We start from the raw sequence: 24,991 nt of genomic DNA, 5'->3' as shown, positions 1-24,991 counted from the left end.
AATGAAAACAAATTCACTCTCTTTAACCCAAGATTAGCAACTCGACAATTTTTACCGGAAAAAGGTAATCACAAAGTAATACCTATTTCTTGAGGATATTTAAAGAGGGTTGTTTCATAGTGAAAAATGAAAATAATCTAGATGCCCATCAAAGGGCTGATTAAAATAAGTTATGGAGTATATTCCCACCAGAACACCGAGATGTTATTAAAAGTGATGACAGAAATCCACATATACAAACACAAACTATGTCCAAGACAGTATCGAGTGGGCAAAAAGGAGAAGAGACAAAATCTAGGATGATTTACTAAATGACATTAAGGTAGAGCCCAACAGTTCCGAGAGAAATCAAAAGGCTGAGGGCTCCTCCAGATCTGCACATCCCTTTGGCCCAAGTCACAGACTTTTCTAGGTCCCTCAGTCTCTCCATCCATAAAATGGGGATAAAAAGCACCAGTGGCATTATCACACCTTCTACTGCCCCTGGGGTGCTCCAAGGATTAATTAGCTGGTACTTGTCACATGTGTTGCTATATACTAGTTATTACTGAAAATTTTCCATCAGGCTCATCAGCTCTTCAAAGTTCTTAAGCAAAACTAATGAAGTTTTGATGAAATGCCCCAAAGACAAGCAAGCGTAGTAATAATGAAGCTGTAAGAGAAACACCCTGGCAACCTGCTCCCCTAACCCCCCACCATCGGGTACAGTGCTGGGCGGTAAGGTCTAGCCAGAGTTTCATCAGCACTCCCCCAGGATGAAGTCAGCATGCTCTGACCGCCTCTAGCCCTCCAAGGGGACGATTATCACACTGTCACCAGCATCCCCTGGGGCTCCTTATTAGTATAATAGAAAGCCTTCATGCCCACATGGAGACTGGCAGAGATCATGAGCCTAAAAGGAACACGTGTACAGGCAGCCCCCCACACCAGGTCCCTCGTGAGGGATTCAGGGACAGATGTGCACAGCTCCATTTAGTCTGTATCAACTCAACCTGTGGAATTCTGATCACAGCTGCCCTGCTCTGGGGACATCTAAGGAGAAACAGGGCAGCTTCCAGTCTATACTGCAGTCCGTGTAATACCACAGACTGCAGTCAGGGGCACAGAAAGACACATGTGATGCCACTAAAGTACAGAGGGGACACTGCTGGTCCCTGTCATTCCATATAAGCCCAAACACTGAGCCACAGCAGGGTAGGAACTGCCAATAGTGGCCAAGGTTGGCAGGGAACATTGCCAGAGAAGGGCTGGGCAGCAGCTGCGAGCTGTCCCTTCTGCCCCATGCTTGGTGGAGCATGTACTCTAGCTCATGAGTGCAGCTCAGGAAGAGACGAAGCTCCGTCCCTGTGCGGCCTGGGCCAAGCACCTCCTTCCTCCTCCCCAATTCCTGTGTCTTTTTCCCTGTCTCTCAAATCTATTCCTGTGTGTCCCAGGGGGCCAGAGTGAAGCAAGTTCTACTGATATGATGCAAGGCCCAGCCACAGGTGAGCCCGGACTCTTCTGGAAACCTAATGAACGGGCAGCAGCAGCTTGTGTGCTTCTTGACAGCACACAGGTGCCGATAAATACGCGCCCCAGGGTATTCTCGGTAAACACAGGCACCCGGCCCCCCACCCTCAAGGCTCCCACACCTCTGCTCTCACACCTCAAAAACAGATTATTTAACCATTCTCTTCCCTGAGGATTAGAGCTCTAATTTCACACACACAGCTCCTTGGCTTGTCTCTCACATATGCAGAACATTCTGATAGGTTAAATGCTGCCATTTAATTACTGTAATGAGAGGTGCTTTTTTTGGGTTTCCGCAAACATCAATTTTTTCCCCTCTCTTATTTTACACTGAAAATCATTTTTAACATGTGTTTCTCCACAATTTGCCCCATGCTTTTCCCACTCCGTATGCAGGGAAAAGAGGAAGGTTCTTCAGGTCAATGTCCTGAAGTTACTAGAGGTGAGTGGATAACCCTGATAACTGTTCAAATCATTTACTTAAAATTTAAAATATAAAATTTTAATTTAAAAAAGACAAAAGCACAAGGGAGAAGTGAGAGTCCTCCAAAGAGAACCACCACGATAACACCAGACAGATGCCATTACTGAGAAAGAGAGGTGCTGCTGAGAAGTGGGGGTCCAGTCCTGCAGGTGGTTTGGAGAAAGGGAGGGGAAAGTTCCAGAGATGTCCAACACCTGGTTTAAAGCCGCCTCAAATCAAGGAGGAGCCTGGTTTCCATGAAAAGGCTGGATAAAGCAGACTGAGCAAGATGCCTACAGAGAAGAAACTTGCTTTCAGATATTTTTTAAAAAGCGTATAGCCTATATGCTTTTCAAAACTGCAAAGCATAAGCCAGGTGTGGTAGCGTACGCCTGTAATCCCAGCGGCTCCAGAGGCTGAGGCAGGAGGATCGCGAGCAATGGCGAGGCGCTTAGCAACTCCCTGTCTCTAAATAAAATAGGGCTGGGGATGTGGCTCAGTGGTCAAGTGCCCCTGAGTTCAATCTCTGGTACAAAAAAAAAAAAAAAAAAACAAATTGCAGAGCATCATTCACCAGCAAAACAGAGTCCACCTTCTGTCCAAGCATCTGAGGGCTGCTGTGGAAGCTGGAGAGGAAGACCTGGACACAGCTGCAGCGCCACTCTAGCAGAACCAGCAAAAGAGGAAGGATTTTAGAGAGTAAAAAAATGCTCCTCTCCAAGCCTCTGCAGGGTGACCTGGAATTAGTATCATGAAGTTCAATGACTGAGGCGAGCTCTGGGATCTCCCAGGAAGTCAGCTAATGAACTGAATGTCTTTTTCCTCCTCCTCCCCTTCCTCCTCCTCGTGGAATTTCTGACCTTTAGGCTCTGTGCCTCCACACCACACTTTTATATCCCTGACTCCATCAATTTAGGAGTAAAGAAAGGTACCACAAATCCTACCTGCTTCCAGAAAACCAAGGTCAGGTAACTAACTATCCCATCGAACAGTGCAGGAAGGACCTGAAAACTGTTGAGGCCACATCAGCAAATCTATCAACTGTCACAAGAAAATCAGTGGAAAAGCATACAGATGTGACACAGAGGACAGATGTGGGGAGGAGCAAATGAGGAGCAGATGGTAAGGGGGAAAGAGCAGCTCTCGGCAAGGGAGGAGCAACAGTCCTCTCTGATCATGGCCCAAAGCTATGGGACCTTCTCCTATTGGCAAGAAAGGTTTCACTAGGAGGCAGTGACAAGGCAGAGAAACTATTTCCAGATAAAAATAACACCTGCTTCACAAATGCCATCTTCTCTTTCTTCTGAGAGTCCCCAGGTTCAGTGAAATCACTAAACAACGACCCTGTGAAGAGAGCAGACCTAACAGTCACCCTGTCCAAATAACTGAGAACCAGAAGCCAGTGACAGACATTGCCTGACTTGTGTGCTGCCACCTCTCCCTAAGCTCTCAGCATTTCCCAAGGACTTCCCTCTGCTCCTGCTCCTTCCCCCTCACTGTCTCAGACTCCTGGCCCAGAGCCCTTTCCACTCTCAGCTGTTGTTTTTCCATGGCAACCCCTACACCAGAAACCTGGACAGTAAGCCTAGACTCCTCCCCCTTCATTCCCTGCATCCATTCAGTCACCAGGTCCTCAAGATTCCCCCTCCTCGTTCTCTAACCCATCCCTGTGTATCCATCACCCCCACTCCTAATGGCCCCCTTATCTTCAGAGAGTGAATTCTGAAACCCCAATATGACACTTCACTATTCCACACAAAACTCCCTGGTTTCCAAGCTGTCCACATAATAAAATCCAAATTCTTGAGTTCATAAACACGGAATTACTTGATCTGACCCCTGCCCATCTCTCCCACTAAGCAATCTACTTCCTGCATCTTCTACCACAGAAACATCCCAAGGCATTCTCTGCATGGACTAGAGTCGTCACCCTTCCCCAAACCTTAAAGTCAACTGATCCTCTTGGAAGGCTTCATTAGGGGGGACTCCTACAAGAGGCGCTGTTTTTGCATGTTTGTTTGTTGCATTACTGGGTATTGAATCCAGGGCCTCATGCAAGCTAGGCAAGCACTCTACCCGAGACATATTCTTTGCCCCTCCCACCCTTTTTTTGAGATGGGGTCTACTGAATTGCCCAGGCTGACCTCTAACTTGCAATCCTCCTGCCTCAGCCTCCTGAGTAGCTAGGATTACAGGCGCTTGGCTTAGAGGTGCCTTTTTAAATTCTTCCCCATTAGTTTTCCTTACCCACCCTCCTCTGTGCCTTCATACGTATGCTCGTGTTATCACCTATTACTGTAACTTGTTTGCACATCATGGAACCCCAATCAATTACAAATATTGAATCACATTGTTGAACTCTTGGTGCTTAGCACAAATGTTGGGACATGGAGTAAATGGGCATTTGGTAAAAGAAAATGAATGGATGATTTTTCCACTCAATCATACTGCCTTTATGTGCTGAACTGTCAGGGATCTAGCCAATTACATGAACACACACACACACACACACACACACACAAATAGATAACAGACACAGGAAAAAGAACAAACTCAAAGCAAATGATTCTAAAAAGCAGACAATTTTAAAAATATTTATGTGTTCATTTAAGTGTACTATGTAACTTTCTGATTGTGTTTCTGTTAGACTAACAGTTTGTATCCCTGGTACCACATTGGTTGGCAGGGGAAGAGAACTAAAGAGAATAAAGAAAGACTGAAGCCTAGCCCAATGGCCTATGCCCATAATCCCTTGACTCAGGAAGCTGAGGCAGGAGGATTTCAAGTTCAAAGTTAGCCTCAGCAATTTAGCAAGGCCCTAAGCAACTTAGCAAAACCTGGTCCCAAAAGTTTTTTAAAAAGTAAAAAAGGGCTGGGCATGTGTCTCAGTGGTTAAGCACCCCTGGGTTCGATGCCCATTACCAAAAAAGAAAAACTGGTTTAAGATAAAAGTTTTGTGATGAATCATTCATAAATCCACAGCAGAGAACTGACCACACCCAAATATTCTTGGTTCACCATGAAATACTTTTAAAAAATACTTTCCATTTCCCCAAAACAAACAATATAATGATAGTAAAGTCTTGTTGGTGTTCGTGCAGCGTTAAGTGACATACATTTGCTGCCCCAAATCCACCTCTCACTAATCTCCAAGCCAAGCTGCACTGCTGGGCCAGGCTTCCTGAGGCAGCGGCCTCCAGTGCTCTGTGTAATGACATGGGAACTAATGGAGATGAGCTCTGCTTCGTGGAGGTTCGACTCCTGAGGATGGATCTTAAAGGTGAGGCACAGCAGCTCAGGAGAAAGTCGATTTAATTTGTTTAACATCATAAAAAGGGACATTTCCACATGGACAGCAAGGACATGAATATCATGTGTGTATGGCAGAATTATAAACGCATTTTTGGCGAAATTCAATAAAGCTGATTCTACTGCATAAGGTCAGCAATTTACTATAAAAAATGATATGATTGCAATTTTTAATATAACCCATGTATTTGCTGCAAGATGCTCTAGAAGATTGTGTAATGTAACCATTCGACCTCTCCACAGAAGCACAGATCACCCTATTTACCCTTCATTGTCCTGATAAAAGCATCCATACAGAACAACAAAGTCAAGAGCACTTACTTAACAGCCATATTCTTAAAGTATAAGACTTCCTTCCTCTTCTCAAGCCTAAGAATGGAGCTCTGGGCTAGAATCCTCATGGCAGCCATCAAGAAAACCTCCAGAACTAAATTCAACCACATTTAAGGTCATTTTCTATTCCTGACAATAGTGAAACGTATAAGAAAAGATTTAGATGAAATAAGTAATCTCTAATGGTCACTCAAGTTTTTAGTCCTAATGATGTGGTTCTTCAAGGACAGAGCTCTAAATCATAGTGAGCAGAATATACATTGAAATTTGACAACTCAGTGATGAAAACCTTGGTATTCACTGGGCTGTTGTAAGTCTCCATGCCCGTGTATATGCTTTTTGAAGAAATAACTTAGGTTACTCTTAAGAATAAATGAGTAAATATAAGTGGGAATGCTTTTCAGCTATAACAGGAAATACAAATGTCAGTGGTTATTATACAGTCTGTATCATATCATCTCAGGCTTGCCTATAAATTACAGTCTGACTAGCAGCTTCTACTGTCCATCACCAGATCTTTCAGGGCACAGACATTCACATGCCCAGTGCACTCGGCACCGTGTTTGGCAGACAGGAAACTAGGAAGGTTTGGTGAATAGAGCTGAATTTAGTTAGGGATGATATGAAAAATTCTAGATCGAAGGATATGAAACTTTAACAGACCTTCTGCTTTCAACAACACCTGCAGATAGATGTTACTCTTGTTATTACGGTCCCACCATGGGTTCTGGGATCCAGTCAAATTCCTTCCCTGCCTTGGAGTCTTTTGAGGCTACTGTCCCCTCTAATCAGATGTTCTTATTCTTCATATAAACACTTTGCATTTTTCAGGTTTCAGCAACCTCCAAAGCCAATCTAACTCACCCTCCCCATTATCCTCTATCATGGCACCTTACTTATCTATAATCATTTTTTCTTATTTGTTCACATTTCCAGAGAATTCTATCTTTACCACAGACCTCAGGTTCTATTCACCATTATATCCTCAGTTTTAAGGTCAGAACAGTGCTTTGTGAAATATACACACTCAATTCTTGTTGGGTGGGTGGGTGGATGGATGAATGGATGGACAATAAAAATCTTTCAAAATCAGCTACTAAGATTTTCCAAAGAACAATGCATTTTCTGTTATTTCTATTTTACTACTTAATGTCCTCTTTTTAGGACTGTTTAAAGGAAAGCCTTTCATTGGGGGAAAAATGCAAGTAAACAGAAATCACAGAGCTCCATATTTATTCTCTTTCAATTACATTCTGTGCAAATTATCTCCAGTTGTAAATTAAACTGATTTCCTAACTGACTCTTCTTCAAACTCAACCTGTATGTGTTCTTTCGGCCAACACTCCAAATTTTGCAACTGGAATAATTTAATCCACAATTCTGTTTGTGACTCCCAAAGCTGGGGAGGGTATGACTTTTTTCTTTAATTTCATAACACTGACAGTGGTAAATATTTTTTCTTGTTGGTCAAGAGTACTGATATAGCTTAAAGCCAAAAAACAAACTGAAAGAAAGCCCCATTCCTATACACTTTAGGTTTCATTGAAAAGATGACATTTATGTGGTTGTGATATTTAATTTATCACAGAGGGTCATGATGTTGTGTTTTTTTTTTCTGAAATACCATGATATGGTAAACTTTATGAATGAAAGCCTTTGCAATCATTTAACAAACTGAAAAGGACACAAAATTTAAAAACCAACATCTTACTAAAGATAATCTACTCAACAATCTAATTACAGAAAGATTACTTTAAAGGGCTTTAAAACTAAAAAGAATAATTAACGGTAAGAGAAAAGAATATTCCCACGCCCTGTGTCTGATGATAGGGGACAGCTCTGAGAAGATAGGCTCCAATCAGAATGATTTAGAAACAAAACACAGGTCCATTTAAAGTTGGGAGGGAAGAGTGAACTGAGGTGTCCAATCTCAGCACAGTTTGAACAGAAGCCTGTGTGTCCTGCTACTCTGTTCACTCAGGACCTGTGTGTTGCTTCTGCTCCCTTGAGAATGGAAAGAAGACAGAGCTGGTGACTGATCAGCTCCTCCCTCACCATAAATTTAAAATAAAAGCACAGTATTTTCTGCTTCAAAGACGCAGATACTATAATACACGTTTGTGTGTGTGTGCGGGTGTGCCCGCACACACACGCCTACCCAACAGATAAACTTATTTTTATAAGACACAGACACAAAAGTGTTGCCTATTAACAACGGCTTGGTAAATTAATGAATTCTATCCAAAGCTATTTTTAAATCTTTCTAATTACAGTCCAATAAGCATAAAATATTTTTCAGCAGAGATTGCCTTATGGTATTCCTTATGTCAAGTTTCAAAAATCCTGGCTTCCAATGTTTTTCAATACTTCTAATAAAACCACGCGTCATATAGTCCCTTTAGCTGAAACTCCCTCATCTACCCCTAGCAGATAAATTTTCTTAAAAGAACCCCCCCATCCCTAAGTAAAGGCCAATAAGCATATAAATACTTAAGTGAATCCCACCATCATGTCCACCCACAAGAATGGGGTAGAATAAGTAGAATAAGTAGAATAAGATAAATCCTATGCTTGTGTAATTCTATCAAAATAGATTCTACTGTCATGTATAACTAAGAAGAGTGAATAAAAAATAAAAAGAGTGATAGCTTTCTTAAAATCATCTCTGAAAGCCAGTGGTGATACAGAATAAATCAATATTTATCTCCTGAATTCACTGGAAGCCCATCACTACAGTGTTTGTAAACAGTGAAAGACCCTGATCCTTTAAAAAAAAAAAAAAAAAAGGCTGACTAAATAAGTACCCTTTCCTCACATCCACATGCAACTGGCTCTATACTGAATGAAACGCTTTCCTCACCTTGCAGGCTGTATATCTAAATGGCTTTGAAATCCCAAGTTAAGCCTTCCATAAGAAAGCAGCTTACAGGATAAATGTGCTTGTACTCTGTTTGGGGGCAAATCTCTTCTATTTGTGAATTTCCCCCACTTTGGATTTCTCCACTAGCACTTATCATCCATCCATTCCCACTTTTCCCATGTGCCTTCCCTTATCACAGAGATTGGAAGGATAAAAGCTGCATTTTCCAGGCCCCTTGGCAGCTAGAGTTCTAGAAGAGAATTAGGTTTCACCAACTAGCTGTGTACTCACAGGCAATGTGGAAAGTGAAAATGAGGCAAAGTACCTGTTTCTGCTGCCTTTGATTGTTGCAAATACCAGCCAGTGGGCAAGCAAGCTATGAGTAACACCTTGGTTTCCTACTGCAGTGCCCAGTCTCCAGCCTCCAGCTTCATGGGGTTCAAGAGGCGATTTTAAAAGTGGAAGCCTTTCAAGATCCCATTTCAAGGTACTGTCACTGTTTTCCTGGGTACCAGAAGACACCTTCAGTGGCAGCAGCAACTTCCCAGTCCCTGGATCATAGCCCCAAGGGCGTGCTCTTGGAGTCAACAGCTCCAGGGGCAGCTCTCTGACCCCACTGCCTCACCAAGACAGGCAGTAGCAGCTCCCGTGGCAAGTCAGTTCTTCAATGTTGTGGAAATTCTTCATTCTCGGAGGTCTGGCCTAGATTTTGTTCCTTTAGCCTTTTCACTAAGCGTGTAAGCTGTAACTTCCTGTACTACTTCCCTCTGCTCAAAATTCCTAGAGGTTCTTATTGTATGAATTTTTATGACACCAATAGTCTAACTTTTTAACATAACATTACAGCAACGGACTCCGGTGGTCCACCTTCTCTATGGGGAATGTGACCTGAGACTCTCAGTGGACAGTATTAAGCCCTATGTATACTATATTTTTTTCCTACACATATATAGTTATAATAAAATTTAATTTATAAGTTAGGCATAGTAAGAGATTAGCAACTAAGCTGAAGCACAACAATAAAAGGTGAATGTGGTCTCCTCCCCCACCAACATCTTACTGTACACTCACCCTTCTGTGATAATGTGAGATAGTACAATGCCTATGTGATAAGATGCAGGAGGTGAATGACACAGGTCCAGTGATGCAGCTTCGGGTTACCTGAGCACAAGTACTTCAGTCCCATGACAGTTTGATAATCAGGCTGGCAACTAAGTGATGGGCACATAGGATATACACAGCAGACCCACTGGACAAAGGGATGATTTCTGTCCAAGGAAGGAGTGGAACAGCTCAAGATTTAATTATGTTACTCAGAATGGTCTGCAATTTAAAACTTATGAATTGTTTATTTCTGAAAAATTTCCACTTAATATTTTCAGTACAAGGTTAACTGCACATCTGAATTGCAGAGCAAAACTGCAGGGAAGTGGGGGCTTATGTCATCTTAGAGGGTACACATTCTGTTGATGATTACTGTTGTCAATTAAGCCCTCATTTTAGTGCTAATATTCTGCTAAGTACTTTTCATATTATTTTCATTTAATTCTGAGAAGAATTTTTTTCAGTAAATACTATCATTAACCCCATTTTACAGAAAAAGAAACCAAGATATGATGAGGTTACACATTCCATGCAATATCCAGAACCAGAAAGCAATGAAGTTGGGATCCGAAATCAGGCAGTCTACACACCACAGATTCGCCTCCCAGGCTGAAGTACTGCAAACATGACCCATTATTTAGTCACTCGTAAGACTGCTTCCATGAGGAAAATGTGATGCCTGCATCTTCCTATTTTCTAGACTCAAAATGCTGGTCTACTTATACATGAATGGTAAGAATGTAAAATGGGGGCTGGGGTTGTGTTTCAGTGGGAGAGCACTTGCCTAGTATGTGTAAGGCACTGGGCTCAATTCTTAGCATCCCATAAAAATAAATGAATAAAATAAAGATTCATAAACATCTAAAAAAATATTTTAAAAAAATGTAAAATGGTACATCCACTTTCAAAAACAGTTTGGAAAAAATTTAAATATACTCCTACCACATAATTCCACCCATAAGTATTAACTCAAAAGAAAACGAATTGTATATCCTGACAAAGACTTATACACAAATATTTGTTAACAGTCCTATTTTTGATATTCAAAAACTGGATCTCAAAGTCAAGGCAAAAGTCTGGGGAACTTAGCTATTCCCTGTCTCAAAACAAAAAAGGGCTGGGGATGCTGCTCACTGATTAAGTGCTCCTGAGTTCAATCTCCAGTACTGCAAAAGAGAGAGAGAGAGAGAGAGAGAGACAGAGACAGAGACAGAGACAGAGACAGAGATAATGTCTACAATGACAAAAGATAAAGTAACTGTAGTATGGTCATATAATGGACTACTACTCAGCACTAAAAAGTAATAAACTACTGATACACAAAAAACATGGCTGAGTACCAAAATAATTATGCTGAAGGAAAAAACTAGACAAAAACAGTACATACGGGATGATTCCAATTATATAAAATTCTAAAAAAACACAAACTAATTTATGGTGATAGAAGATAAATCCATACTTGTCTGGGTACTGGGAATGTAGGGCAGGAAGAAATTCATAGGGTACTGGGTAATTAATTATCTTAATTGTGATGATAATTTTACAAATACTTGTATATTAAATCAAATAAAGTTGCTTCTTTCTCTCTTTCTCTTGCTGCGCCGCGCGCGCGCGCGCACACACACACACACACACACACACACACACACCTGGAGACTCGTGAAGCCTCCCTTCACCTCATATATCCCATCCAAAACTGAGCAGTCTAACTTATTCTTTTACTATGTCTGTGGTTCTGTCCTTATTTTCCAGAAAGTTATGTGGTACAGGGCAAAGAACCCTGGTCCGCAAACATAAGTCCTATGTCTATTTTTGTCACTGATTAGCTGTAAATTAACCTCTAAGAGCCCCAATCTGTATAATGGAAGAAAAGAGATGCTCTGAGGTCTATTAAATCATATACTCATTCATTTAACAAATATTTATTTACCTACTTACTACATATTAAGATTACAGTGAAGATGGGCTGGGGTTCTGGATCAATGGTAGAGTGCTCACCTAGCGCGGGAGAGTCCCTGTGTTCGATCCTCAGCACCACATTAAAAAAAATAAATAAATAAAACAAAGGTATTGTGTCCAATTACAACTAAAAAATAAACATTTTTTAAAAAAAGATAACAGTGAAGAAATTAACTAAGATGTGTGAGAATGTTTCATGAATTGCAAAATTCTTTACAAAACCATGCTATCATTTCTATTTTCCATTTCTACTGCCAAGGCTCCCAGATCCTCTACACCTGACAACCGGCAAGTCTTTCTCGCAGTAGCTGGTCTGACTATTGCCAGGCCAAGTCAGTTTGGATACACAGCCTAGAGTAAACTTCCTTAAGCAGAGTTTCACTGTATTTCAAGTGGCCCAAGTTGTACCATCAACAGTACCTGTTAACACTGGATCCTACAGCTGGCTCCTCCCTCACTAGCTAACCCACCAACCTCAACTCTTTTCCTGCTTGCAGACCCTACAAGCCACTCCTGCTAACTGCACATGTGCCCCCCTCACTAATGATGTCCTTCCGACTCTTCTCTCTCTGCCCCTCGCTTTCCTCAATGCAAAGCTCTGATCTCCTCAGTAACTTTGGAGAAGAGTGTTCTGACTAGATACTTTAAGATTAAAGACAAAACAAGCAGTGTACACATATAAGCACTGTATTTTGGTAGAGGCCTAAATGTTAGTAATTCTGAAACTACATGTGTACTAGGGTTGAAAAAATAAATTGTAAAGGGGCAGAGGGGAGAACTGAGCTCCTTTTGAAACTGTTACTGGGGTCTTCCAATTCTAGCCATCCATTCCTTCAGTCCATTCACTCATTAGACTCAGTGTGGGATGGTACAGCTGGACACTGAAGATGCTAGTAAGAATGAATGTTAAGACCTCTGCCCTTGAGGAGCTCGGTCTAGTGAGCAGCATTATACTCCAGTTTCCCCCTAATCTGCTTTGCTGACTTTTTGTGTGAGCGTGTGTGTGTGTGTGTGTGTGTGCGTGCGCACACACACAAACACGCTAGGGCTCAAACTCAGGGCCTCACGCATGCTAGACAAAATACCACTGAGCTACACCCTCAGGCCCCGCTTTGTTGACTTCTGCTGAACTACTGCTCTTTTTCGTGGATAACATGGATACCACTGATAAGGACTCAGCATCCATTCCTACTTCCTCCTAATGAGCTTTTGGTAGTAGAAAAGATAGGTCTCCGTTTTTCTTTCATAATGTATCTAATGTAATAATACTCTGCACCAGATAGGGCTGACTACCCCACCAATAGCCTAGGATCTACAAAGCACCAAGTCAAAACCAAAGAGAACTATAGTACATACTTCATTTGAATACAAATCAGATCGGCTTTCCATTTGTTTGAATGTTTACTTTGAATCAAAAGTTAGATTTATGAGCTGGGTGCAGTGGTATGTGCCTATATTCCCACCTACTGGGGGAGACTGAGGCAGGAGGATCGCATGAGGAAAGGAGCTCAATGACTTTCTCAGAGAGAAAGACTTTCTCAAAAAAAAATCATTTTAATTAAATTTACAAACCTATATCCATTCAAAAGATGAGATATGAAGGAAATTCTTTTAAAAAGAAAGCATGTCTTGCTAGGCATGGTGGTGGATGCCTGTAATTCCTGCATCTCTGGAAGCTGAGGCAGAGGATCTCGAGTTCAAAGCCAGCCTCGGCAAAAGCGAGGCACTAAGCAACTCAGTGAGACCCTCTCTAAATAAAGTACAAAAAATAGGGCTGGGATGTGGATCGGTGGCCGAGTGCCCCTGAGTTCAATCCCAGGTACCCACCCCACCACACACACACACAAAAAGACAGAAAGCATGTCTCACATAATCAATAATCAGAATGCCCATCCCCTCAAAACCTAAATGTGCTAAGCATTAATAGCAATTTGTTGCACTTTTTTTTCTCCCTTTTTCTGGTGGGAGGAAGGGTGCTGGGGATTGAATCTGGGGATATTTTGCCACTGAGCTATATCCCTAACCCTTTTTATTTTGAGACAGAGTCTTCACTAAGTTTTTTAGGACCTCACTAAATTGCTAAAGCTGGCCTCAATACCTGCAATTCTCCTGCCTCAGCGTTCTGAGTCGCAGGGATTATAGGCATGCACCACCATTATAGGCTCTCTTTTCTATTAGTAATTTCCTTCTATATATAGTTATGTTTATATTAAAAGATAGCTTTATTTCCTTCTCTAAGAAACATAATCCCATGAAATTCTAAGTAAGAAAAATATCCCATAGCCTGCTCACCATACACAAAAATACTCCTTTTAGCATGGCACCATGTTCAACACTGACACATGTTCAACAATATATATCCAAGAATATCTACCAGACTATTCTTTGAAACAGCAAAAGAGAGGAATCAATCTAAATGTACACAAACTTGGGACTGGTTAAAGAAAGTATGATGCAGGCAAACCATGGAATACTATGCAGCCAATGAAAAGAATAAAATAAATCTGTATGTATCAATGAATGACAACCAAGATAAAGTGCCAAGTGCAAAGATAAAGAGTAAAATACGCCACCACTCTGTTTAAAAAGTGTTTCTATGGGGGAATAATAAATGTTAATATGATTTTATGTGGCTAGACTATCTCAAATGATACCTAACAAACTGTTAACAGCAGCATTCTCTGGAAAAGAAAATGGGGCTGCCGGTAGAAACAATAGAAACAAGAAGGAAAGACAAGTTATTTTTCACTGTTCATCCTTCTTGATTGTTTGCATTTTGGCAGGGGTGGGGAGTAGTACCAGGAATTAAACTCGGGGGCACTTTACCCTGACTGAGCCACATCCCCAGCCCTATTTTGTATTTTATTTAGAGACAGGGTCTCACTGAGTTGTTCAGCACCTTGCCTTTGCTGAGGCTGGCTGTGAACCCGCGATCCTCCTGTCTCAGCCTGCGAAGCTGCTGGGATTACAGACATGCACCACCATACCCAGTCCTAGCCCTTTTTATTTTGAGACAGGATCTCTAGCCCCTTTTGTTTTTTAATTAATTTATTTTTTCTGTGGAGAGAGGTGAGTACCAGGAAGTGAACTCGGGTACTCAACCACTGAGCCACACCCCCAGCCCTATTTTGTATTTTATTAAGAGACAGGGTCTCACTGAGTTGCTTAGCACCTCGTTTTTGCTGAGGCTGGCTTTGAACTTGCGAACCTCCTGCCTCAGCCTGCGGAGCTGCTGGGATTACAGATGTGCACCACCGTGCCTAGCTTGATTGTCTGCATTTTTAAAAGCATGTACCTTACCTTTTGAAAAAGTTAAAAAACAAAACAAAAACATAACACTAAGATACACAACAATGTTACTTTCACCACTTTATTATTCTTTGCAGTATTGTTTCAGGCACCCAAGATTAAGAAAAGAATCATTCTATGGAAAATATCAAAGTAACTGAGAAAATCCAAAAGAGCTCACCCCTCCCATGCTCCTCTGCCACTTCCCCAAGTGCAGGGTGAAGTGCAGGAAACTGCGGGGCTTGGCCTCCTGGGGCAGCAAGTGCCAGCAGTTCCCTCTGAATGGGGAAGCCACAACATGGCTACTGCCAGCATTCAGCTGGTCTAGCTGCTGTAGGTCTCATCCTGGATGCTGAGAAAAATCTGTGGAGTTCAGACAAGTTTGGATAACAAGGAGAGCAGGAGAATTGATGGGGGGGAACCAGTCAGTGTGATGAATGGGCTGGTCCAGAACAGCAGGTGACGGATATGCAGATGCAAGACTGGCAGGGAAGGAAGATGGTCCATGCACAACAGATGGATGAAGATGCTCAATCATCCTCAGGAACAAGCATGCGGCTGCCACACCGCCCTGTCTGCTCCGGCCCAGGCTCCTGACTCACCTGCAGGATGCAACCCCCTCATCAGGACAGGGCCCATGGCAGGAAGAGCAGGAGGTGGTAGATGCCACCCTAATGCAAGCTAAACTCAGAGCCTATTGCTAGGGGTGGCCTCTTTTCACTTTGCTTTCTTCCTCCAGCTTCCAAAGACACACCAATTTTGTCTCTCTCTGTGGCTCCCACTCCTGAGGAAGGCTTTACAGCTAGGGTAACCTGTTTTCTAGCCCACTTCTTGCCCACTGTCCTCTCTGTTTTCTCTTCCTCTTCACAGTTAATGACAGAAAACTTAAACAAGTGTCCTGTTTGGTTCAAGTTCATGATCAACTAGAACTCCTCAGGTAAGGATACTTGATTCTTTCAGTCATCTAAGACTAACAGAGAATTAAGGGCAATAAGAAAAGCCATTCAACTCCTACCTATTCTCAGAACAGGCACAACTTTCAAAATGACCATGATATATACCCAGTTTAATCACTCCAGCAAATATAGGAGTGCACTGAAATCTTGATGCCATAATCCAGGTCCCCTTAACAAAGGCTCAAAAGGGCCAGACAGCCCCTCACAGTGCCAACACTACTCCTTCCAGCTCAGCTGCAGGAGTTCCAGGGGAAGAGGCAACAGCCGCAGTCAACAAAAGGGTGGTGCTGGCAAGCCGTCTGCCCCGACCCCCAAGCTATCTGCTGGACCCCAGCTCCTGGAACAAAAGCATTGTAAAAAGATTTCTGGCTTCACCAAGACACTTAAAGAATTAATTATAAAGTAAAGCTGAAGGAGAAAATTAATTTTAGAAACACAAGAGGTTACTTTTTTTTTTTTTCTTTCTTTCTCCTGGAGATGGGGGAGGAAACACAGTTATTTTCGTTTTCATCCTTGGGGCACAAGCTGGGAGCTGTCCAGTCGATAACCTGGCCATCAGAACAAGGTTTGTAATTAAAAGGTCAGTGACCTGGAAAGCCAGGGCCCCACTCCCAGAGCTTCTCAGTAATGACGGAGCTATTAAATTAAGACTGTTATGAAATCAATGCTAAAAAAGCTTTCATGGTAACGAGATTCCATTCAAGGACATGCAAACTACCTCATGAAATGGACGTAAATGATAAAAAAAAGAAAGAAAGAAAAGTAATAAAAGAGAGTTAAATTGAAATCTGTGTAAGAATTCACTCCCCCTTAAAATACTCCATCGAGAGTAAGCCCTTCACCTCTATCTACTACCAAGGTTGAGACCATCAGGTTCCTTCCAGCAAGGAGGCAGTTTTGGTACTGGGTTCCGCTTCCAGGAACAAAAAAAAGATTAAGATCTAGTTTCACCTTTTAGTATGAGAAAGTATGGTGGTATGTTTTATTTGTTTAGTTTTCCTTCCCTACCCTCATCCTGGACTCAAGGACTATTTATTAGATGAAAGAGAAAAAAAGCCCTTAACTTCAGAAGGGCACAACAAGTAAAAGTGTCAGCCAACATCACCCCCGGCCCCACTGGGCAGACTTCTGCAGGAATGTGTGCGATGCTCACCCTGCACTAGAAGCTTGCTCTGTGAATGGCATGCTAGTTAACAGATAACGCCATCCCCTCCTCACCCGGCCTTCCTTTGGCTCACCTACATATCACCTTAACCCACCTGGTACTCAGCCTGCTCAACAAGGTTGGAAACAGACTGCCTCCAAACATTTTGGGGTTGGACAGGGTGTCGAATCAATACAAGCCTACTGATAAGCATCTCTAAGCTTCTAACTTCCTGGACTGATCCTGTTGCTAATTTTAGGGTCCTCTGGCCCCCTAGACTGCAGCTTGCTTAAAGCCCCAGATAAAACAGCATGCCAACAAGAACTGTTTCTATATATAGACCAGTTCTGTGAGGGCTTAAACCCCACACGCACCCCAGTCATCATGTGGGGCTGACTCGGCAGCTGATGATCTGCAGAATTGGGTGGCTGGAAGGAAAACAAAAACATTTATTCTAACACTCTGAAGGTGAACAGCTGCTTTTCCCTTTCATCCAAAAACTTCCTGATAAAAGGAAGAAATGCTGTAAGTTATACAAAATGGCAGTACAAACTTGAAAGAAAATGATAAATGATTCTAATAACTTCATGTTTCTCATTAATGACTCCATATTCAGACTTTAAGGCATCCCAAAGAGATCTCAAAACAAAATAAGACAGACCTTTGCAAACCAATGCTTTTCCATTGCTAGCCCACTCCCTCCCTGCCACCCCCACACCCCCAATCAGAAAGCACAACACTTAACCTGTCAGTAACAGAGGCAGCATTCGGCCCGCTCCACGGTGCGCTGTGGTTTCACAATAAAACAAACTCAGCTGATGTGCCTAAAGTAACCCTCATTTTCCACTAACTGACATGCACTACAGGGACCTCAATTTCTATATTAAATATTAAATAATATTAAAAGAAAAACAAAATTGGATTTGCCTTTTCAGGACAGAGATGTTTATTAAAAAAAAGAAAGTCAAGATTATAATTCAAGTCAGTGCTCCACTGCAATTCCCTGAAGTGACATTTGCTAGGAAACGCCAAGCCCACAGTAGCTGAGAGCGCTCCCAAAGCCAGCGCCCCAAACCCACCACAGCAATGATCCTGCAGGAAGACCCCAGAGTGACGGTGCCAGAACCTTGCTCTCTCCTGCCCCTGACGGCCAGTGAGCCAACTCTCTGCCCTTCTACAACTACTGTTAGTTGGGGACAGGGTAGCTGCTCTTCCCTTGTCCCCTTCAGAGATAGTGCCAAGCTGTGCTGGTCATGTAAGCCTGACCCAAGGAATAGCGGAAATTAAAAAAGTGAAGTTTAAATCCACAGAGGGGCTTTTCTTCCCCAGGCGCCAATCAAACCTTGGGATTCTCTGCCCAGAAAGGGTCCTGCCAGAACTTACCCTATTGGGATTCAACTCGGAAATGGATAATTACCAACTGAAGCAGCATTTTAGAGGATAATGGAGATGGGTGATTAGCTTCAGTGATTCTGGGTTTAAGTACAGGGAAAAACTCCCATGGTTCTCTTTAGAGAAAGAAGGGTAGGGTAGCGTCTCACGGCTCCCCAAATTCTAAAAACTCCAAGCCAAATTTGGGTCCACTCCATCAACAATATTCGTCTCCTTCAGGTCCCTGCTCACACACTACCCTCTTAGAGAGACCAACAAGCCCTGTGTGTGACCATCCCACACCAGCCCTGGTGTCCCTCATCCCCTCACTCCCTGCTCTGTCCCTTGGCACTTCCATTTGATATCCCACAGACTTCGCTGTTCCATTTGTTCACTGCCTGTCTCAGGACTGAAGCTCAGCAAGGGCAGGGACTCTATCTGTTCTGTTCTTAGTACATCCCTGTGGGGGAGAGCAGGGCATGGCACAGGGTAGCCACTCCCCTTGGGTAAACTGATTGATTAATCAGTTGGGTAAGAGCAACAAATAATAATTGCACCAAACGGTTTCCTCTCTACAGTAATTACGAGCCAAGTGACTCAAAAGAAATTTGGTCCAGAGTTTCTCTCTCTCTCTCTCTCTCTCTCTCTCAATCTCTCTCTCTCTCTCTCTCTCTCTCTCTCTCTCTCTCTCTCTCTCTCTCTCTCTCTCTCTCTCTTTTTCTTTCCCTCTCCCAGTCAGGGATTTATTAAAATTAAACAGATTAGATGGAGCTCCTGATACTAAAACTGCTCAGCAAAGCCTGCGGTGGGGAAGTGCCGAGCAAACACCAGAGACATTTGTCTCTAAATTGCTCTAAATACCTTCTGCAAATGAAATTCTAACCCAGCTGCGTTTGAGAGAAAATGAGGACTAACTGGTCATTGTCGGTGGAAGAGAAGATCAGACAGTTATAATATTGCACAATATACTGGGCTAAGGATCTCTGGGCAACCATAGATTTTGTCTCAGGTTACCCCGGGTAATCAGCTCAGCTTTTAGGCTCAGCTTTCCCCTGCTTCAATGCTTTGATGAGAGAGCTGAAATCCCTAAGCTTTTATGATTAATTACTCCCCATAGGTACACATATTTCAAGGAAAAACTCTTTTATGGCATGATGCTTGCCGAGTGGAGAGGCCAGCCAGCACACTCCAAATTTTAATAATCTCCTAATGACGGGGTAAGTGAGACACAGCCAGAGAGCACACAACGCCCTCACCAACTCCATCACAGGGACCCAGCTTTGGGGCTGCTGCTAAGCAGCTGCCTGTGAATGAGACATTTGGGCTTACTGTGCCCAAACCTTGTGAGCAGGCCCTGGGCTGTGAGCAGGAGAAGGGATCAGCAGGATCTTACAGCACCACTTTGGTGGAACATCATGGAGCAGCCCTAGGAAATGTCACCAAAACATTCAATCATCTATTCCAGGCAAAAGTGACTGAAACACCAGAATTTCAAGGCCAACACTCTAGCTTTTTTAAATTTATTTTTTAGTTAAATTTAGACACAATGTCTTTATTTTATTTTTATGTGGTGCTGAGGATCAAACTCAGTGCCTCACGCATGCCAGGCAAGTACTCTACCTGAGCCACAACCCCAGCCCCCCCCAACACTCTAGCTGCTAAAGAAAAAAAAAAAAAACAGGTCTTTTTAGGAGGGGGGGAGGCTTACTTTTCTCCTCTTATGTTACATAAAGGCCTTTAAACAACTTCCTAGATTTCCATAAAATTAAATATTCCAAGAATGAAAATTCCAGCTTCTTTTTTTTTCAAAAAAAAAAAATATCCTAAATTCCAACAGAACCAGAATAGATTCTGTTTCAGACAATATTGAATATGTCAGTATCCATTTTATTCCTGCTTACAGAAGTACCATAAACCAGTAATTTACCACTTCAATTCGCAAATCAGACTGACCCAGAGCTTGACCTTAACCTGACCTTGTTCAGTCAACTTGTTCCCCTTGTCCTTCACTTTTTTCTTCCTCATTCCTTACTGAAGCAGCTGGCCTTCTAGAGCCAGGTTTCTGCAGCCTGGGTTGCTGACAGAAGACGGGACCAGAAAGCAGAAGTCTTCCAGTCTTACTCAACAGACCAATTCTGCTATGAAGGCTCCCTCTGCCAAGCTGGTCTTGGCCTTATAGCTGGTGCTTAATTAACCAAATCATGTAACCTCTTTGCTCCACTGCTAGGGAAGAAATCTGCATTCCCCAAGTGGGGGTCGTCTCACTCCCACTCTCCAGGCTTAGACAAGAGGACTTCCCCGGGCAGGCTGAGAACCTTCATCTCCACAGCACCCACTTCCGCATTACAGCCTCACCCGCCCCATCCTCAGCCCCTTTCTGCAGGTCACTCTGCCTGGCTGGGGAAACCTGTACCTTTCTTCTTAAGGAATGCTCTCCTGGTCGCAAGTGGACTCTGGCGAACCCGGGAATTCTGTAGAAACTTCACTGCTGTGGCAATCTGGTGGGGAAGATAAAACAGAAAAGAGTTAACTTCAACAGTCTGAATTTCAAGATGAAAATCCTCAAGTTCCCAGGGCCACAGAAACAAGTGTACGACTATCATAAAATGTATAACTAGTTATTTCTTAGGTTTAAAATTGACCTAAATGTAAGATCAGGTCATTCCCAAGTCTTCCTGCATCTGAGTGATCAAATACAACCCCTCACCTTACATTCTCAGACCGGCAGTGTGTCTTTCCTGTCTTCCCTGTTCAAGCTGTTTTTTTTGGCCACTCACCCAGTCACTACCCTTGTGCTATGCAACCCTCTTTCTGAAGTCCTCCCTTTCCCACCTCTACCCAACTATGCCCCCCCACCCGCGCCGACACACACACCCCACCACCACCACCACCACCACAGCAGTCCTTCTAGAGCCTGTTCTGACTCCTCGGAGCATTCCCTAAATAAGCAAGCTCTCTCTCATCTCCCTCTTCTCATTCCTCAGTGTTGTGGTGTGTGCAAATAACTGAAGGTGTGATGATACTGTCTTCGAATGTCAGGCTGCCTCCCTGGCCACACTGTGAGTGAGTGCTGAGCACTTACCGGCCAAAGAGGACTGTATAAGAGATGACACATGTAGCTGCCACACCAGTTCCTCCTGTGCAGCACAGCTGGAAGAGCCATCAAAGGGCAAAATTTGGGGTTCCCTGGCTAAATGCTATTGACTAACAGATCATCTCCCTACCTCTGGTGAGGAATATTATTTAATGAAATCTTGTCTACAAATAAGCCAAATAGGGGATGGAAGGGAGACCCCTAAAGGCATTAGTCTCCACTGTCCCTCAGCACCCTTGAAGCACACGTTCACATGGCCTTCTGCCGCCCAAGACGCAAGGATGGAAAGCACCAACCTGCCCCTGGGAGGAAAGGGGGCTGTTTTGAATGAATGGCTCTGTTCAACTAGTGAAAACCAAAAGAATAATGGTCTCCTGTTACAGGTAAAGCCAACAAGCCCCGCAGTTCACTCTTAAGCCTTTGAAAGAAAACACTTCTCAGGAGGCAGATATAAAGAAGTTTTCTGTGATCCTTAAAAATAAGGGAGCAACTGTACAGCGATTCAGACAGCACTGGGACTGCAGACAAAATGCAAGTTATACATCATCTTCTTCCCCACATTTTAAATAAATTTAATCCTGAGAGCAGACAGAACAAAAGATAGGAAGGTAATCAGAAAAGGGGTGGGGGCAGGTGCAGAAAATTCCCTTATTTTCCTATAACCTCTCTGTGGGAGGCTCACCCTAGACTTCTTCCTAAAGGATGAGCTCAGTGTCCTGACCTTCCTGACCTGGGCCTGTCACCCATAAGGCATACTAATATTCCTTGACAGCCACAGTCATCTCCCTACAGTTCTTATCTGTCCTCCAACATTGCGAATTCACTGAACATGTTCACAAACCGCAAAAACAAACAGACAGTTCTGGACTAAAGAAAGATCAATGCCTGACCTTCTAGAATCCCAAAGTTAAATGCCCACCCCTCAGCCCCTCAACCAGATGGCCTCAGGATGCACCAAAATCAAGCAAAATCTAACAACATCTATAATAGTGGCTCATTTTAATGAAGAGATGGAAGAAGGGTAACAGGAAGGAAAGAAAGAGAAAAGACAAAAGGGAAGAAATAAGGAGGGAAAGGGAAAGGAGGAGGCCATAAGACAGGAGGAGACAAGACAGAAGGGAGGAGGGGGGAAAAAGGAAAGAAGGGAAAAAACAAAGGAAGAGAGAGGCCCACGCTCTGTAAAGAGAAGGACAGGTACACATCACAGGCCCCGGGGGTCAACGCCAATCTGCACTGCTCAGATGGCTCTGGGATAATTGTTCTTCACCTGGAGGAAAAAATGCACCTTCAACACACAAGAAAATGACAGTATTGGTATCATGTGGCAGTCTCTGCTGCTCTGATGTGTGTTCCAGGTGTCAGAGGAAATGTGGATGAACAGGTCTTAGGCAGGAGGTGCAAACAGCACAGCTTCTATTATTCACCCTCTCCCGCATCCTCCCAAAATTTCCCATGACAGAAAGAAAACAGAACCCCACTACTAAAATGCACGGGTTTCACCTTGCTTTTTTAATATAGTCCTTGGTATATGCATTTCTGGTCAGAGAGCAAAGTTCTGATGGGTTTAATGGTGCACTCAATGCAGTGCTTGGCGCATTCCATCAATTTTTTTAAAAAAATTGCATCTCTTATTTCTTTAAATACATTAATCAGCCTAGTGTAGGCAAAACGGATCCATCGGACAATGCAATAAACATGAATTATCATCTATCCAACACGCATAATGGCTTAAAAATACATAATAGCAGGTGTAGTTTAAATGATTAGTTATTACACCTGTGGTGGGTCTGATTCAATTGGGAAAAATCATCTTTAATAGGTTAAAAGGTTTAGATCACCATGCTTTCCTTAAAGTGGCTGCAGAGAGGGAATGATGGAGTGCTCTGTCATTAGTAATTCATTTAAGAAAAACGTGGGGGATATAGCAAAGAACAGCATAAACGAGCGAATCCAATTTAAACATCAGGTAAAGTAGAAAACACCTTTTAAAAAAGCAAGATAAATGAATTTGGAAGGGATACGAAATTGACGTATTTATTTTAACGGGAATTTGACAAAGTCCCGGCACACTTCAAACTTGCAAAAATATGAACAATTTCTTTTAAAGTTTCCATTCACTAATTTCAAGTCATATAAAATAATACTGCCGAACACCTACATAAAGTGTATTTGGGGCTTGTTTATGTTCCTCTTGATCTTTGAAAATGCAGGTGACAGGCAAATCACATATTTAACAGCGTGGATATCACTATACCAGATGCAAAAATATAAAGCACCCAAACTAATAGCCTCCACATAATGTGCTGAATAAGAAAGATACCAGATAAGCAGCTACATGCAAGCATGAACATCCAAAACCTCTCTCCTCCTTTCACTTACTACTTCTCCAGCTACTCTTCACTCTCCTCCCTCCCCCACAAGACTGGGGCTACGATGGAGGGGAAGGACCTGTCCAATCTAGAATTTTATAGCTCTGTGACTCATACATCGATAGTAAAAGATTTCCCAAAATTCCTTACCCATAAAGCTAAGATCTTCACCCACTGAATAACTGACAGGGTGCTGCTTTGGGCCTTTCACCATCCTATTGTTGGACACTTTTCATTAACTTCATAAAGCAATTCAACTGACTTTCCTCTGCAGAGGTCCAACACACACAACATGCTTTTGTTGGATTAAATGATGGGGTCCCTGCAGCCTGTCCCATATTATCATTTGATTTTCTAATTAGACGATGAATGTGACTATTCATGGGTTATATTTGTGCCCAACTAAATTACATAAATTCAGGCCAAATCTTCCGCCTCAATGTCAAAGATGTAAAACGGAGACAGGAACTTTACTGCGCATGTTGTGGGAGTGCAGCAAGCCAGGGGGAATTCTAGTGCAAAGCTGATGCCACTGTTGAGCCACTTGCTGGAGTCCATGATAAACATGGAATCGGCTCTCCTTGCCCTCCCCTTGCAAGGCTGTGTTCTTAATAAGTGCACATGGAGTTACGAGTAGCTACTTTAATAAAAATAAGATGAACTCAGAAGAAAATAGAAGCAAAGTTTCCCACTCCTGCAACCCCTCTGGCCCTATTGTCTCTCCTCCTGCCCCCACCCCAAGCAAAAGAAAACAACCCTGCCACCACAAACTCCACAATTTTAGGAAAATTCGGTAATTTTTACTTTTTCTCACTTTAAAGGTAGAGGAAAAAAATGAGATACACAGGAGAGGAGTAAAATGTCTTTGTAATCTGTAACAATGGTTATGCTGGAGTCCCTGGGAGCAGTCTGGAAAAAACGGGGGGACTTCGGGTTGAAAAACATCTTTGGATTCAAGATGACTGGCCAATTGAGAGAGATTTGTGTTTGAGAGACGAGGATTTGTAACTGTATAAATCAATGGAGTACAGTATACTCAGGGGTTATCTGCTATGAACTACGCACTGTTAAATGCATTGTGTGGGGTAAGTAATCCCTGGTGGGAAGAATCCAGGTTCCTGACAGTCTTCACTGAAGAGATGCTTCCTATGTGTTTTCCATTCTCCCACAAAAGACCCGCACGTCGTAATCTTCAGAGCACACACTTTATTTTCTACAAGAGGGGGACAGGA

At 42.8% G+C, this 24,991-nt stretch overlaps 1 protein-coding gene across 1 annotated transcript in view; it reads right to left on the bottom strand.

Moving 5' to 3' along the window:
- Pex14 (peroxisomal biogenesis factor 14) overlaps positions 1-24,991 on the bottom strand; it is a 148,581-nt gene that overhangs the window by 67,371 nt on the left and 56,219 nt on the right. The window contains exon 3 of the mRNA XM_026397948.2: positions 20,710-20,794. Within this exon, the coding sequence (XP_026253733.1) occupies positions 20,710-20,794 (85 nt within the window). The remainder of the gene's footprint in view (positions 1-20,709; positions 20,795-24,991) is intronic.

This window comes from Urocitellus parryii, chromosome 11 (genome assembly GCF_045843805.1).
Source record: "Urocitellus parryii isolate mUroPar1 chromosome 11, mUroPar1.hap1, whole genome shotgun sequence".
Classification (NCBI taxonomy): domain Eukaryota; kingdom Metazoa; phylum Chordata; class Mammalia; order Rodentia; family Sciuridae; genus Urocitellus; species Urocitellus parryii.
The sequence above is the reverse complement of the archived record's forward strand: the minus strand, read 5'-3'. Positions and strand labels throughout refer to the sequence as shown.